Source organism: Coturnix japonica, chromosome 2 (genome assembly GCF_001577835.2).
Source record: "Coturnix japonica isolate 7356 chromosome 2, Coturnix japonica 2.1, whole genome shotgun sequence".
NCBI classification, from domain to species: Eukaryota; Metazoa; Chordata; class Aves; order Galliformes; family Phasianidae; genus Coturnix; species Coturnix japonica.
In genome coordinates this window covers 40,816,564-40,833,524 of record NC_029517.1, presented here as the reverse complement: position 1 = coordinate 40,833,524, position 16,961 = coordinate 40,816,564, and the positions used below count along the sequence as shown (strand labels likewise).

The window sequence follows — 16,961 nt, the reverse complement described above, 5'->3', positions numbered from 1 at the left end:
TAGTACTTGCAGCTCATGCCACAAGATGGCTACCAGTATCCAAGCCCCAACCTCAGGCTGTTCGGGCTTCTTAATCATGGTGAAGGTGCTGGAGTGTCTGCGGCTCCAGCTGCAGTGGGGTGTGCTGACAGGGAAACTTACTCCATCTGCAAAAACATCTGTTAGCATTTTCAAAATTGCTGATAGTACATGGGTTGTGTCTTATAACATTTTAGTTTTGTGCCTTCTCATTGCTAGGTTGAATTGACCTGTCTGTCCTTCAGGTGTTCTTGGCTTTCATTTGGGAAGCAAATGGGTAGTACAGTGGTTGTCCATCTTTTAAGCCCCCAACTTTGTCCACTGTCTAATAGGAAGCCATTCTGGCTGAACTTAGCTTTAGCTCTCCCTTCCCTAGTAGCTGTTCCAGCACTCTTGTACTTCCAGACTTACATATATGATCAACAGCATTTCATTTGGGTAAGTTAGGAAAATTAAAGATGTATTAAGTTAAGAGAAATGGCTACACCACAGTAGAACACTGTGACAGAGTGGCAGTAACCCACAGAAATACCATTTCCATTAGATTTAGGCAGCAAGATGGAAAGGTTAAAAAAAGAAAAGTTTCATATTTTAATTTGCCTTCTTAAAAAGCACACAATTTTTATGACATATTGTGCTTTCTGGATATTTCTCTGCAAGCAGATCAGTGGCTACCCAGATATTTACTCCCTTAAAAGCAATGAAAATGGATTAAATTATCAACTAGCTTGACTCAAGGAATACGGCTTTTATAAAAAAGAAATCAGAAATGAAAACCACAATGGAAAAAGAGTCTAGGAAATTATAATGCTGGCCTTTTGCAAAAGTTCAGAAACATCTTTATACGTAGGTCGCTCTGAAAGTAATGTCTCCTATTTATTTCCACGGAAACTACAACAGATACAAAGAGCACAATAACACCACTTGATAGAACAAGTTCTCAGCTACAAAACACAATTTTTCAATGTAGTCACCACCATTAGCTGTGCATTTTCATCAGCAATGAACAAGAGCCTGCATGCCACACTCATGAAAATCTGCACCAGTGGATGTTACCCACTATTTCACAGCTGCTGTGATAGTGGTGATGGCATTGCTAGGAAAATGTTGCCCATGTAGTCCATCTTTCATCGGCCCAAATAGGTGGAAGTCAGAAGGCACCAAATCCTGACTACGCAGTGGGCACGGTAGGACAGTCCAGCCAGGACTGGCAGTGTGCTTCACCATCTTCAAACTGACATGGGGCCTGGCATTATTGTGTTGCAAAAGGAAGGTTTTTTCCCTCTTTGTCTCAATTCTGAAAGTTTAAGCCTTCTGTTTAGTCAGCCTCATGATGCAGCGCTCAGACCAGATGGTTTGTCAGGGTTCCAGGAAATCCAGAAGGATCACCCCTTTCCTATCCCAAAAGACAGTGCACATCACTTTATTCACTGAGGGCTGTGTCTTGAGCTTTTTCTTTGATGGGGAATTCATTTGGAATTCCATGGACTACCATTTTTACCCAGACTGTGTAGTAACACCATATCTCATCACCACTAATGATGTGATCCAGAGAACTGTCACTTTCGGCATCATTTTGGTTCAGGAGGTCTCAACAAATGCTCTTCATTTCATGGTGTGACAGCTATGCATGGCCATCCAGAATACAGCTTGTCTTTCCTGCCACCCTTGAAATGAAAAACCCACTGCCTCACTGTGCTCACATCCACTGTTTGGTCTCCATAAATGTTCAGCAAGTTCTCTCTGAGTGGCAGTGAGTTGTGTTTGTGCACCAAGGAGCCAGATATTCAGATCCATCCAACTAGTGCAGAGGTACCAAAAACATTTCTGACATCTTTGTGGACAACTTCAGCTTCCGGAACTATTACTGCTAACAGCAATTCATATGATTAAGTGAAATACTGCAGGGGATGGTGGGGAACATGGAGGTAGAGAAGGGAAGAAGGGAATTTACATCTGATAACCCAGTGGTTCTGATTTTCCCACAATCATCTGCAACAAATTGACACTTCTTTTTCCTTCACTATGAAAACTCCAGTTTCATCAGACGTAGAAATAAAACTGTTTTACACCAGAGTAAGGATGGGAAAGAATCGGGCCATTTAAGTTGTGTGTGTTTCACTGTTTTCCCTGGATAAATAGTCTGTTTCCCCTGTTTTGCCTCAGCCTTTCACACAGCCGCAGGGGCGAGAAAAATATTTTTAAAAGAAATAGGAAAGTGTGGCTGTAAAATCACAAACATCAACACTGGAACTTGGGGGCAGATTTTACATTGAGGATTATGATTTCTAAAATGATTTAAATGTAGATTTCATGCTGAGGGGATGCCTTTGATTAATGTTTTTAAAACACTTTAAGGACCTGGGGTAGAAAATATGCATCCTGTGAATCATTATTAATTACATATTCAACCCTCCCAATCACAATTCTTGAAGAAAGGAAACTTCACAAGAAGACTGAAGTGTGTTTTATTGATGCTAGGGTTCATTATTTAAAATAAAAAGTAAGAATTCAGTCAAAAAGAACAAAAAGATTGGAATTTAATTAAAAGAGGCCTGATTTACAGTTGACAGATATTTTGGGGTCATAGCAGAGAGGAGAATAATTATTGTGTAAGTACTCCAGGAGACAGCAGACACAGCAATTTCTAAGTGCTTGGAGGCAAGCAAATAACTTCTCTATCATGAAGGCTAATAGCTGACTTAAGGGAGAATTTATGTCCCTGCTGGCAGACAGCACTGTTTCTGTTCTCACCGGCTTACAACGGAGGAAAGATGATCGCAAAGGAACTTCAATGAACATCTAAGTGCTATGCTTAGAGGCTGGTAAGATGATACAGTTCCATGATGCTGAGTGTTCTCTGGGTGAGCAGCTGGGAGAGGGAGGTAGCACTGATGCTTTGAGCAGATGCAATCACAGGGGGAAAATGGCCATCAGAGCATTAAGAGAAGTCAGTCCTACTCCTGAATTTGGTGATGATGAGACAATGGGCAAGTCATCTTGCTGTTCTCTGCTGTTTTATCCAGCACATTTGTGAAACACCGATAATAATTGTCTGGCTTCATCAACCTTGAGATTTGCAGGTGTTATAGCTGTGTGATGTGGCCCTTGCTGGTAACTCCCACATCATCATGCACAGCTTCCCAAGATGAATGTCCATCTAAATAACAGTCATTGTATTTTTTCCAGTGTTGGTGTAAAAGCATTGGGCCTGCTCTATGTTCCCAGTTGCACACCCAGAGCAGATTCAGATCTAAGAACCCATCACCTCACCAGCAGCTAAACACAGTGTGTAAAGCTGCTCATGGAAGCATCTTTATGATCAGCTCACTTCAGTTTTCAAACAGTCAGAATAGAAAAGCTCCATTCTGGCACCCGCTACGTAAATGTACGAGTATCCAGTTAGCAAATCCATCAATCAAAAGGAAAAATAAATGTATTATGCATTAATGCCTACTTACTCCAAAATACTTTGGCAAAGTTTGGCTATGGGTGTCATTTAGGAGTCACATTAAGTGGATTCTGCGTACAATAAGGTATGATCAAAATTGAGGATAGAATGTATTGCAAACAGCTTTAATGTACATTCACACATGAGGGTACAATTTTTAATCAAGAATTTCTTTTTTTAAATGAAAAAAAAGTGGTTCTGCATAGCGGTGTTTCCTGCAATTTCTCATCATGAAAAGATGCTGTGTTCTAGCTGCAAACACAGGGGTATTCAACCCAACAAAGCAACCTTAAGCAGGGAACGGAGAAATACAAGTTTTTGCAGTTTATTATTATTATTTTTTTCTATTTCTGTGGAGAAAACAGATTTGTTTCACAAGATATAACCTGAAGATTGGCATTGTGGTAAAGTCTGAAAGCAGACGCTATGTGCCATGATCTGGGTGCCCTGCGGGCACCTAAACCAAACCGACTCTTCACTGAATTATAGAATATCTTCGTTTGAAAAGGACCTCAAAGATCATGCAGTTCCAACCCCTGTGCTGTGGGCAGGGCTGCGACCCTCCAGCTCAGGCTGTCCAGGGCCCCAGCCAACCTGGCTTTGAGCACCTCCAGGGATGGGGCACCACAGCTTCTCTGGGCAGCTGTTGCAAGCCCAGTTCCCTCAGCCTGTCCTTGTAAGAGAGGTGCTTTGATCCTCCTCTGGACCTGCTCCAGCAGCTCCATGTCCTTCCATCTAAAATTGGATAGGAAGAGCACAATTCATTTTTGTCCTTTTCCTTTGACAGCTTTTTGGTTTGTTGGTTTGTTTGTGCTTTTTTTTTTTCCTTTCTTTTCTTCACCTATACGCTTAAGACAGTAGAGGTGTTATCTTCTGCATATCTGAGAAACCTCTCCAGTATCAGTCCTTGGGCGCTCTCCTTGCATACCCAGTGCTGGTCTAGTTTTTCCACATGGAGGACATGCACCTGATTTCAGCACAGCAAGGGTTTGGGTGACATTGAACACTGCTGGAAGCTTCATCTACAGCCCCTAGACTTTTTATTTTTGCCTGCTCTCCTTACTTCAAACGTTTTCTGAATTTTCAAGAGAAGTATTTGTTCACGTTCATGTGGTGCATGAGCATGACTAGCCACCATCATTGAAGTCTTTATTTTTCAGTAGGAAAGGTAAAACAGCGTGTCCACGGCTTTTCATCTTCTTTCTGAATGCTTTATTTATTTATGTATTTTAAGTGGAAAGGGACAGCTGTGACAGTCAAGTAAAATAAGCAAAAAATACACCCAAGGCATGTCAAAATTATTGTTATGACAAACTTGGGTTCTCTTTTCAGGTCTGTCACTCTGCGCTTATATTAGATTAACGCAAAGTATCGATCTGACAAAAAACAATTCTGCCAAACTAAATTAGTTTTAAAAATATGGTGAATTATGTATTTATGCTAGCAGGTTTTCTGCCAGACTGAAAATCATCCTCCCTCTTATAACAGCTACAAGTGAAAAAGGCAACATCAATTCTGTATCTAATGTGCTCTGGCTCGCTTGACAGAAGAGTGTCCATGCACCTCAGCCTGATCCAAGTCAAATGGATAATTCTTCGAGGTGCCATGTCTCAGAAAGCTGAAAGATCTTAGGCAAATCCATGTACAAGCTCTTTCCCTTCCCACTCCTACAGACAGAAGCCAATGTGTTAATATTTGCTGTAACTACTCTGAGATTCCTAGAATAAAGATGTATTTATAAAGTAGAAATGTTTATGGTGATGGTCCACATAGAATCAAGTTTCAATTTCCTGTGCTCCAAAAATACTTCCTTGAAATATGCAGTGCACTTCATGGTTGTCCAAAATAGCAACACTGAAAATAGAGCTTGGATGCCAATATGCTATCTAGAAGAAAAATTAAACTGATCTTGGAGTGTGGAAAATGAGACTCTTTGTTTTTGCCCGTCTCTGTGTTTGGTCGCTGTTTTCACATTAGGATTGAAGCTGAAGGAGATGAAAGCTTTTTGAGACTAGATGCTTCCCAGAAAGTACGAGGCTAAATTAAAAGGATTTTACCTTTTAATTGAGCTTCACATCTTTGGTAGTATGCCATTTCAGCATCTGTTACTGGAAAATGTTCATTTCAGCCTCAGTAATCCCTCAGACAGTGAAGCAAAAACTCACTGATCCTTCAGTCTGCCAGAGGATGATGGTAGGGGCAGGATCTAACGATAACCATATATAGACAGATTTCTCTTTCCAGCTAATTAATTTCAGCGTTGGCTCCTCTTAAAACCAGATCTGCCCGGCCAGGAAGGGGCAAACACTTTTAAATCAGTTGCTAGCAGTCTTTAAAATGCATGTAAATAATGGTTACAACTATTTGGATAGTAGGTGGAGCTGAATCTACTGTAGTTGGTGCCCTTCAGTTCTGAGGCTGAAATTCAGAGAACCAGAAAGCTCTAGAAAGTGCTGAGGAGGTGAGCAAAGGGAAGTGTAAAAGTCGTGCAATCTGTTCCTGGAAAATCACGCTCACAGCTGACTTAAAAGATTGTCATGGTAACACAAGCTCACTAAATGCTAAGTCCAAGCCCTGCTTGAAGGTCTGAGGCTCAGGAGAAAGAATAGACTATTATTACTGTGTAAGTCGATTCAGGATCACATAAATCAAAGCTTCAGAGCAAGGGGTCTGTATTTCCTTTGATGGTTAGAGAGCTCAATAGTTGCTTTCATTCTGACATCCCATAAGCTAACATTAGTTATGTTGATAGTCTTTGCTGTAAACTATACAAATAGAGGAGATTGCATATGAAAATACATTATAGCAGCTTTGCAGCTTGGGCCACAATCTGATTGTCAAAAAGAACAAGACTCCCTTATGCAGTGACAAGCAGTGCATAATGAGCTCCAATCTCAGACTCTCTTTAGACTATAATGGGCTTTTTCTTTCCTCAGCTGAGCATTAAGAAAGCACCAATTCATTTCTATACATACAGCAGGTTTGGGGACGTGATTGATGGTTCAACAAACTCATAATATGTTCTGATAGATGCAGGGCTTGTGTTTCCCTAGGCACACATGCTCTTTCCTGATGTGTCTCCACAGGACTTTCTTCTAGAGGACTAAGTATTCTGCAGGAGAGAGGCACTGAAGGGCCAGAACTTAGTATATGTAACAGTGTATTACTACAGTTGTTAGTCATTGACCAATAGTCCACACTGGTCACAGAATCACAGAATCACAGAATCACAGAATTACCCGGGTTGGAAGGGACCTCAAGGATCATGTAGTTCAACCCCCCTGCTAGCAGGGCCACCAAACATACACCTTACTAGATCAGGTTGCCCAGGGCCCCGTCCAACCTGGCCTGAACACCTCCAAGGACGGGGCATCCACAACCTCAACTGGGCAGCCTGTTCCAGGACCTGACCACTCTTCTAGTAAAGAACTTCCCCCTAACATCCAACCTAAATCTTCCCTCCTTCAACTTAAAACCATTTCCCCTAGTCCTGCTATTATCAGCCCTTTCAAAGAGTTTACTCCCTTCCTGGGAGTAAGTTCCCAGGTCAGTAAGATGAATGCTAGCTGCCCATGCATTTTGCTGACCAAAGAATAGTTCCGGAAGAAATAACATGAGCAAATGAATATAATATTTGTTCATGGATGTATGTCCATGCATTAGAATACCATAACATAAAAATCAATGTTTTGTCCTCCGCTGCAGTATTCTAGTCTGAAAAATAAAAGAGTGGTAAAAATGGTTAGAGGTTGAAGACAGATTGGTGTGATGAGCAGTAGACTTGGTAAATGGTGAGTTCTCACATTATGATGTTACAGTATATTATATATATATATATATATATATATGTTCATGTATATTCAATAGGCAGCTGTAGGCTGTCCTGAGGAACACTGGATTTTAGCAAAACAGTCATAACAGACACCATGTTCTAGCAGGGATCTGAATGCTTAGAGGATAAAATGGTGTGAGGCACTGTTTCCATGCAAAGAGAGCGGCAGGTAGGAAAAATTCTTGGGAGTGAGACAAAGGAACAAAGTGAGACTAGCATTTGATGGCTATTATAAACATTACATGGCAATGGCTCACACAGAGCTTCATGAAAATGTTGCTGCAATGATTTGGTATTCAGAAGTACCCTCCAGTCATTAACTGAAGTCATTGAATTGCTATTGGAAAGAGGGTAGGGGTGAATTCAGAAAGTGTGATTCCTACCAGGAAACTTTCCGCTCTGAGAGCAGGAATCCCAGTCTGTTGTCTTTCCTACACACGGGAAGTTTTTTCCTGCTTTGGAGAGGATCTAGAGGGCTATTCAAGCAGACAAGGAGACAAGGACCAGGAAAGAGAGAGACCCATTGTTGGCTCCATTGTGTTTTGTTGCAAGCTGAGTCAGGCATCTTTGTGTGCGATCCACTTCTCCTTCATGGTAACTTTCACATAGGTATTAACTCTCTGCAGGCTATGTCACACGTTTTATTTTCCTCAGCATAACCACTTCACTTTATGGTAGTCCCAGATGCTATTCCAAGAAAAATACCTTTTGCTAATACTCATTCTGTTCTGGCACCTGGCTTAAGCTGTTCTGGCAAAAAGTAAGCTGGTGTGAGCTGTATCACCGCTAAGTGGTTTTGGTCAGACTGGTTTGACAATATTTCTAATCTTTCTTAAGAGTAGACCAAATATGGCTGTGCCAGAAGTCTGGGAAGGAGTCTCCAAGGAGAATGTGACTCATTCGGAAATTGAGGTGGGCCCCAGACGAAAATGTGATTCAAAGTTGGTTGAGTGTAAAAAGGCAAAAAAGATAAGGCTTTATGAATGCACTGATTTGTAATACAGCTTCTCCTATTAATTTCTTGTTTCCCACGTCATGCCAGGTTTATTGCTTCACTGTCTTCACAAAAGACTAAACACTCTCTTAAAAAGAAAAATTCTCACCCTGAATCAGTTTGTTTTATTTTCCATATCCCAAGGCGCTATTTTCTTGGACTTTTAATGCCAGCATAAATCTCCACAATTACATCAGCTTTCTATGGAGTAAAACTTGTGTGAGCTGAAAATCAACCACCCTGTCTAGCTTGGAAAATTTTTCATTGGGCTAAGGCTTTAGAAGAGTATAAATTACAATACATTATTTCATTCAAATTCAAACACGGTTCCATGCCCTGAGTTAAGGCTATTTTGCTTTGAGCGGTAGGTCTGACGAGGCCTGGGGAATATTTCTAAGTCAAACTCCAGCTCTGTGATGAATCTACCCCTCTGTTGGTTAGCAGCGGTAATGGGAGGACGGTTGGACTAGATGATCTTGTAGGTCCTTTCCAACCTTGTGATTCTATGATTCTATGATTATCTTGACTATCAGGTTTGTGGTGGAGCACCCCTTTTCAAATAAGCAACAACACTGAATTAAAAATACTATTTGAAAATCATGCCTTGCTGCATCTTTCTTCTTGGCTACTGTAACAAATAAGTCCAACGCTTTTCTGGAGAAAGTAAATGTTGGCATCTTATTTTATTTTTTACTTTTCTAGATGAAACTGAGGCACATATTGACTATGAAGATAATTTTCCCGATGACAGATCAATACCTATTGCTGAGAACGAACATACCAATGGCAAAGAGGAAATCGAGTCGGAACAAGAGCAGCTTTCCTTCAGTAAAAAGCCAGAGGAAGGAAGAAGTGGAAGTACCAGAGGGGTTACTCAGGACATAGATACTTCTGAAAATAGAAGCAGGGCACCAACTGAATCCCCTGTTTCACTCCTAAGCCAAAAAAACTTGTTTTGGTTTCCATCAGAGGCTTTCAGTGAGCCTGAATCAGAGAAAGAGACAGACGAATCTGCTAAAGCACAGTTTTCGGAGGGTGATAACCACATTGGAGCCAAGACAGTCTACGACCAACCTGGTGCCAAAATGTATTATGACAGTGAGGATTTCCCCATTGGACCCATTCTCACAGCAAATGATACAAAGGAAGAGATAGATACAGTTCCTATTACTGATGAGTCATGGTTAGATGGTTACCCAGTAACACAAGAAGTGGTAGAAGATGATGAAGAGGAGGGGGATAAAGTTGATGGGTCGATGGGAACAGAGGAAGACATTATCCTCACAACTGATCAACCAAATCACGTTGAAGTCAGAAAACTGGGCACTGGTAGCCCTGCTCCAGAGGAAGGTTTAACACAGATTGTGGCAGCAACAACCAGTATAGATGATGAGAGGGTCAAAGAGACACCAGCACCACTTACACCAGTGAGTGGTCTGGAGGACTTAAGCGTGAGCAGAGGTTATGATGATGCTGCATGGGAGCACCCAACTACAGCTCTGGAAACTGTGACTCAGGAGCCCATTACAACATTGCTGTTGGACGTAACCAGCTTAAGAACTTCTGCGTCTGAAACTTCTGTGGTGGCCAGACCCTTTGATCACACTACTGAGGAAGAAGCAAAAGGAACAACAGCCAACCCAGCACAAGTAGCAACCACTGCACCTGCTCCAGATATCCTTACTGAGACATCATCCCCAGAATTTGATGAGCAAGAAAATCTCACCCAGGGCCTTGGAGAAAAGCCAGTCCCCACTTCTGAACCTTGTGAAGGAGAGGATTGTCCCAAGTCAAGTAAAGGTGCTGTCATAGCAGTCATCGTGATTCTCCTGTGCTTGTTACTGGCTGCAGCTGTACTGGCTGTGTGGTTTTTCAAGAAACGGCAGCAGAAAAATTCTGTCTATAAACTAAATGGAAGGTGTCAGCCCCGGCATCACTGTTACCACCACTACCACCACCAACACATTGAAATGCAGAAAGTCTAACCAAGGGCCTTCTGGGAGAAAAGCTAGATATCAGAAGAACGTATCGAGGCTAGAAGGATCACATGACTCATGGATACTAAAATCCAGCAGTGCAGAAAGCAGAAGACAAAATGCTAAAAGAACACAGAAGACAGACGAGATTTCATCAGTTTGAAATTGCAGTTTAGCGTATCTGACCTTTCAAAACTAAAGAATCTGTATTGTTTTGCCAAAAGGTCTTTTGGAGACATCAGCAGGACACAGTGTGCTTGCTAGGACATCTACAGTTTGTTCTGCTTTTACATTTTGCTCCTATTAATAATAAATTAATTGATTAATTTCTGTGCTACCTGATTATAATCTAATGGCAGGGCTGGTCGGGCCTTCTTGGACTACTCTCAGTGGAACAGGGAAGGAAGGAAGGAAGGGATGAGGGGAGAAGGATGTTTTTGGAGTAACCACACATTCGGAGTTTGTTCTTTTTTTTAGAACCTGACCAAGCCAGTCAGGATAAACCACCATAACAAATTATTGCCTGACGTGTCTTAAGAAGAAAAAACTATTTGCAACCATACTTTAATGGATAGTATTGCAATGATTACTAAGGTACTTTTCTTCAGTGTTATGAATTTAACAAGCCAAAAACCGGTAAGGTATTTTTTATGGAAGGTGCTCTTTTAGTCTTAGTGAAGAAGTGCCATTCTTATACTAATCTTTTTATAGAAATGATGATGCCTCCCTGGAATTCAGAGAATACCGTATGGGCCATTCTTCCCTTAATATCAGCAGAAGAGGACTCAGAGCACAGATTTCAGACATTATGATGAATAGATTCATATTACAGAGCAGACGGCGATGAAGCACTTTGCAGGGGAGCCCAGCCTGAAGTCAGTCACTTTTCTGAACACGATAGTGACTGACCAAGATACTGAATTTTAATTCAAAGCCAGCGGTACCACTGGCAGTCGAAGCCATGTTTCATATTTCTGCCATATGAACTCTGTGCAATGACTGATTTTCACCATTCTGCTTTTTCATCAGCTGAAGAGGTGTCTGGAGGGGACAAAGGCTGGCAATGGGAGATGGGTATCCATATAGAATGCTGCTTTTTGTGGTCTTAAAGTGAACCTAGGGAAGGAAGAATTTACATCCACTTGATAAAATGCAGAAACTTGACTCTTAAACTGTATGTTAGCATACAAACACGGAGGTCTTTTCAACAGCATGTTCTCTTTCAAATGGTTTTGAAAATGGCCATGGAAAGAGAGGAATGTGTTTTCTAGAACCTCTTAAAATAGTTCTTATGTGCTTAGTATGAAGTACTTCCTTACCTTTCTGAATGACCAGGAAAAAGCCTAGCAAATGTGAATAATCTCCAGGTCCTAAGTGAATGCATCCGCTGCTCTACTGCACAGCCTTAGCCAAAATGACAAGAAGTTGAGCACAGCATAGTGCTGGAGTAAGAAAAAGTGACTTGGCAGAGTTCATTCACATTCATGATCTGTTTTGAGTCAAGGTGGTAACCATCTCTAACTCCATGGAAGGTAGACTTTGTGAAATGGAGTGCGGCTTTTGGCGTGTCACAAATATAGCCATCAATCCCAATGCTGGTAAGGAAAACAAAGAACAGATAGAAGTTATCTTGGAGAATTTGACCTCAGAGTGGTAAAAATCGAATTGCCTGGCAAAAGCCACAGTAAACAAAGAACAGCAGACACTGTACAGATTTGTAAATACTGTGTTCTCTGACATATGCATGACTTTGTGCTTTTAATGCATTCTAGAATATGAAATAACATAGAATTTCTGTTGTAAACTATTCCTTTTATGCAGCAGTGTTTTTAAAGGACAACGGATTTAGCACTAAGGAACTTTGTGGAGACTTAATTCGACTAAAATGTGCCATGTGTAATCTTGTCAAAAAATAAACACAGGAACATCCATTAAAATATTGTTTAACTGAATGGTACAAGTGCGTGTTGCAGTTCTGTGAAGCATCATTCAAAATGAAAAGTCAATACCATTTGTCTCAGGAACTGGACTGTAAAAATGAGATTCAAAATATAATTACAAACATAAACAACACAGGGATATTATTTGAGACACGGAAATCACTTGTTGTTCATGAACCAGAAGAAAGTGTATGTTAACATAGTGCTTTGGAGATATTTAAATAAAAGTCAAGTTACAGAAAAGGGAAAGAAAATGGCTGTGTGTGTTCTTGTGTGAATCACCCCGTTTACCCACGAGTTACTGAAGATAAGTCTGTCACTTGGGTAATTTTTGTAGAAGACATTCTGATATTAAAAGATGATCTGAAAAGCATTCAGCTTAGACTGCCAGCCCAGTTCTGCTCAGAAAAGCATCTACTCCTGCCCAGCAGCATCAGTACTCAGTTTTTATTTGACCAGAATGATGCATGGAGTTTGGGAAAATGAACAAAAAGAGGGATGAACAGTCCATGAATGATCCATCATTAGATTTCTGTGTGTGTAACTTGGCTTATCAAAGACGGAAGAGATGGAGAAAAGACCAATACAGCACAGTAAATACAAATTCAGAAGGTGGTAATGCCAAAATACAGGGGTAAATTGCCCTGTACATGTAGTTAGAGCTAAAAGTGCTGGGTGTTCATTGAAGTTAGGAAAGGAAAAATCACAGGGGGAAATATCAGATGTAATTTTTCTGAAGATATCTGCTTGTTAAGAGATCAATGTGTTGTCCTGTAATGAAAAGCATGTATTATCCTCTTGCAGGGAAGCCACGTTACAACACACCATCCAGAGTCAACTCACAGGCATTAAGACTATTAATTTCTACCTTTCTCAGGTAGCATTTTGGGGTTCAAGCCCTTGAAACCAACAGATATTTGCTCCCCTTTATACAGAAACATCAGAATCACAACTTACTGATGCTCAGTATTTCAACATGAAACCCTTTCCTTTCTCTCCGTGGTTTGCCAGCTAGGTGATAAGATATGGTTTATTGCATGTTGTACTTTAGAAGTTACTATGTTGAGGATTTGGTGCCACTGGTGTAAAGACAGCACAGACTGATTTTTTCTTCAGTGAAAAGAATTTGTTGTTTTTTGTTTTTTTTTATATTTTAACACTACAAATTATGGGACATATAACACAATACTGTGAAATATCATCACATATAGCCATGAATGACCACTTTAAATTGAGTCATAGCAAGAAATGTTTTGGTAGTTGTAAGACACACCAGACTACAGCATTGTCACCAGTTCAGGATGATACACAAATGCTTAATGCCTTTTCAGATAAGCAATAATAAGAATGGGATCAAGGCAGAAAGCCCCCTTTTCCTTTGTAAAGTCAGTAGTCACATAATGCTGCAGCTCTGACTCCTGTATTTCCATTTGAAAGCAACAAAGTTCCATTACTTTGCAGAAGTAATCAGTAAAAGAGCATATCCGTTACTTCATGCTGCTCAAAAGGTTTGTCCAGATGCTACAGCAAAGGGAAGAAAAGGTTAAAAATAATCAAAGAAAACTAAGTTGTTTTTTTTTCTACCAACAAAAAAAAAGAGCGTTTATAAACTTAAAAGGCAGAAGTCTCCACAGAATTCAGTTTCCATGTATCATCAGTACCGTAAGGAGGGAGAAGAGAGCTGGGAGGAGAGATGGCTGTCTAAGCCACGGAATATTTCCTTGCCAAAAATAAATAAATAAAAAGCCATCTATTTATTTTAATACATCTCTCCCCCCCTTCCAAGCTCTGAAGAGGACTTAAGATACAAAACGTCGGTTCGCTGGGGTGTGCAACCCAACTTACTTTGGCTATTTCTTACTCAACTTCTTTTTTTTTTGGTATAGCTTAAACTCTCCACACTGGGTCATTCAAGTCTTGAGTCACCAGAAAAAAGAAGTTGCTGTTTAAAGTATGGCAGACAACCAAAAGTTCAGACAGCTGCAATGAAGGATTAGTTGTGGGTTTTTCTCACTGCCTTGCTACAAACTGCATCACAGCTCTATGTTCAAACATTATTAAATGGGAATGTTTTCTCTGGCACCAGCTACTTCTCCCCACAGTTTAAGTATTGATTTTTTTTTTAACTGAAGTAGCTTTGGTTTACAGCTCACATTAGAACTTAAAAACATATTTCCATAGTAGCTGGCATATGCAGGCAACTGTTTATTCTCAGTACCAGCCATAATAAACACTTGTACTTTTATAATCCAACAAATCTTTGTCTAATCACAACTTCGTTTTCAGAGCCGTAAAATTTGCATGCTATTTAAACCGTTCTTAAGGAAGACTCTTTAGAAAATGAAAGGTTTTCTCAGTCTGCCTTCACTGTCTGTACAGACCAATAATTAACAGTAAAGAACACGGTGAGATAGGATAGGTATACATATACTTTACAACAATATATTAATAAAAACCTTTGTAAAGCAGGCCAGGCTAATTGATTTTCAAAGGAATGGGTTGTTTTTTGAGAGACAAACCTTTAATGTGATCTAGTTCTTTTTCTGGTATGTGTGAAAAAAAATGGAAATCCTTGGTTGGATAAAATGGGTTTTTTGCTTGAATTGAGGACAGCATCTGACTAACTTTTAAGTTTATATTTTAGTATTCTGAAGTAGTGAAGCTCTGGAAAATGGGGCAGTTTGAATTCTCTTTTGGCACATACATTGTCAACAGAATTAATGCAGTTCTGCTTGCAGAATCATTACTGCGAATGAAAGAGCCCAGCACGGTATTTGAATTCCACAGGAATTAGTCAAAATTGAACATCCTAAGGGTATTTTGTTATTTGACACTGGCTTATTGGATATGGAAGCCACCAAGACACAGCAGGTATGGAATCCGTGATGCTGTCTTCTGGGAACACAACTGAGCTAGACTTGGGTAACATCACCACTAATAGTTTTCATTTTAATACTGAAGTTTATGATGATGAACTAGTAAGAATCCGGTAGGATATGCAGGATTAGTATCAGTAAAATCAGGTCTTAATTTGAAAAATATTACATACTAGCACAGTCTGTCGGATACATGGGCTTTCAATATGTGATTTTCTTCCCTTGCCCAAGCTTTTGTTTTTCTCCACAAAAACTGTCCTGAAAGCCAGCAACCTAGTTTGTTGCATAACCAAGTATCTTCTTCACAGCACCAAAAAGTGTGACTTGAATGAATTTCAGACTTTCAAGATTTTCCCCATCATTCAGGAACCCACTCAGCAGAAGATACAGGACCGTGAATAGGCCCTTGTGCCGGCTAGCAGCCAGCAGCTACACTTGATCCACCAGTCACCTATAACTGCTGTCTGAATTACATGACCACATGCTCGATACATGGCAAAGTTACTCTGGACTTGATTGTAGGCAGCAAAGGAGGATCAGAGGCCAAAAGCAGCTATAGAAACAGCTAACTTTGTTATCACAAACGTGAGAAATGATCAAAAAGAGTAAGGCTACTGCTCCACAGTGAGCAATACTACCGGTGAAGCTGATATGAGTTTCATCTCCAGGGTCACCAGACGCATGGTACCAGTGCTGCATCCAGTCACAAAAACACAGTGGCTTCAATAGAATGATGGCTTTATTGTTATATTGGAGAGCTTGTCAAAATAAGAAAAGGTGATGGAACGTAATATCCTTCCCGGTTATGCAGAAGCTGCTAACATTGGAGGCAGGCAATCCACAACTGCAATAATTTGGGGTGGTAGAAGGGAGGAAAGAACCATTTTCCCACAGCTTCACAAGAAGAGCTGGCAGGATCAGAGAAGTGGAGGAAAAGACACTATATTTTGCAGTCACATGTAAACGCTGGCATTTAACAATAGCAGCAGCAAAAGAAAAATCAGTTGAAAGAACCTGAGAATGCTGAAAAAAACCACAATAAATATTGAATAACTGGAAGAGGAGCTATTTCTCATTAGAAAACAACAAGAGTTTGAGAACTACTTGCACTTATTAAGACTGAACTGGCTTGGGACCATATGGAGTGGAAAATAAGAAAGCCAGAAAAAATCCACAGACACTCAAACAATGCAAAAAAGTGCCATTTTAGAAGGCTGCTAGAATATTCCTTGCCTCCTCAAGTTAAACAGAATGGTAAAGCATATCAGACTTAACATAGGCTTAAGAAAAATAAATCATCACCTAATGGACATTCTAGTAAATCATGATATTCCCACCTGAGAATGCTCAATGGCAAGGGATTTCAGCTGGAAGCTTGAGAGCTGAGGAAATGAATGAACATGAAAAGAGATCATCTAAGGAAGCCCTAAATACAGAATCACAAGCTTACAAGAAAACTGATAACACCCGAGGGACTTGCAATGGTTAAATAATGGTTTGACAAAAAGGAAAAGCTAGGGCTCATAGGCAATAAATGTATCCCCAGTGTAAACTATTGCAGGCAAGTGAATCACTGAACAGGTTAACTCTAGTGCTCAGTGTTTTACTGTTAGAACAAAAATATTACAATAACTTACCACGTGTGATGCATATATATATATATTTAATATTAAACTCTACTACTGCCAGTCTTGGAGAGGGGAAAGGAGTCGTTTAACTGGAACTGCACCGCAAAGCAAAGGAATCTTGTAACTGTCCTGTTGTCTCAGACCTACTGTTGTATATTCTCCTTGCTTCATTAAGAAGAAAAATCAGTTTAGAAGCTTTCTGAAAACATGCTATTTCCATACAAGGTACACAGTCATGGAAGACCT

General features: G+C 40.2%; 1 protein-coding gene across 1 annotated transcript in view; it reads left to right on the top strand.

The window, feature by feature from the left end:
* The window catches only part of SUSD5 (sushi domain containing 5), a 41,608-nt gene extending 29,148 nt beyond the window's left edge, over positions 1–12,460 (top strand). The window contains exon 5 of the mRNA XM_015854159.2: positions 8,998–12,460. Coding sequence (XP_015709645.1) covers positions 8,998–10,280 — 1,283 coding nt within the window. The 3' untranslated portion in view covers positions 10,281–12,460. The remainder of the gene's footprint in view (positions 1–8,997) is intronic.
* Positions 12,461–16,961: the final 4,501 nt, after the last annotated feature.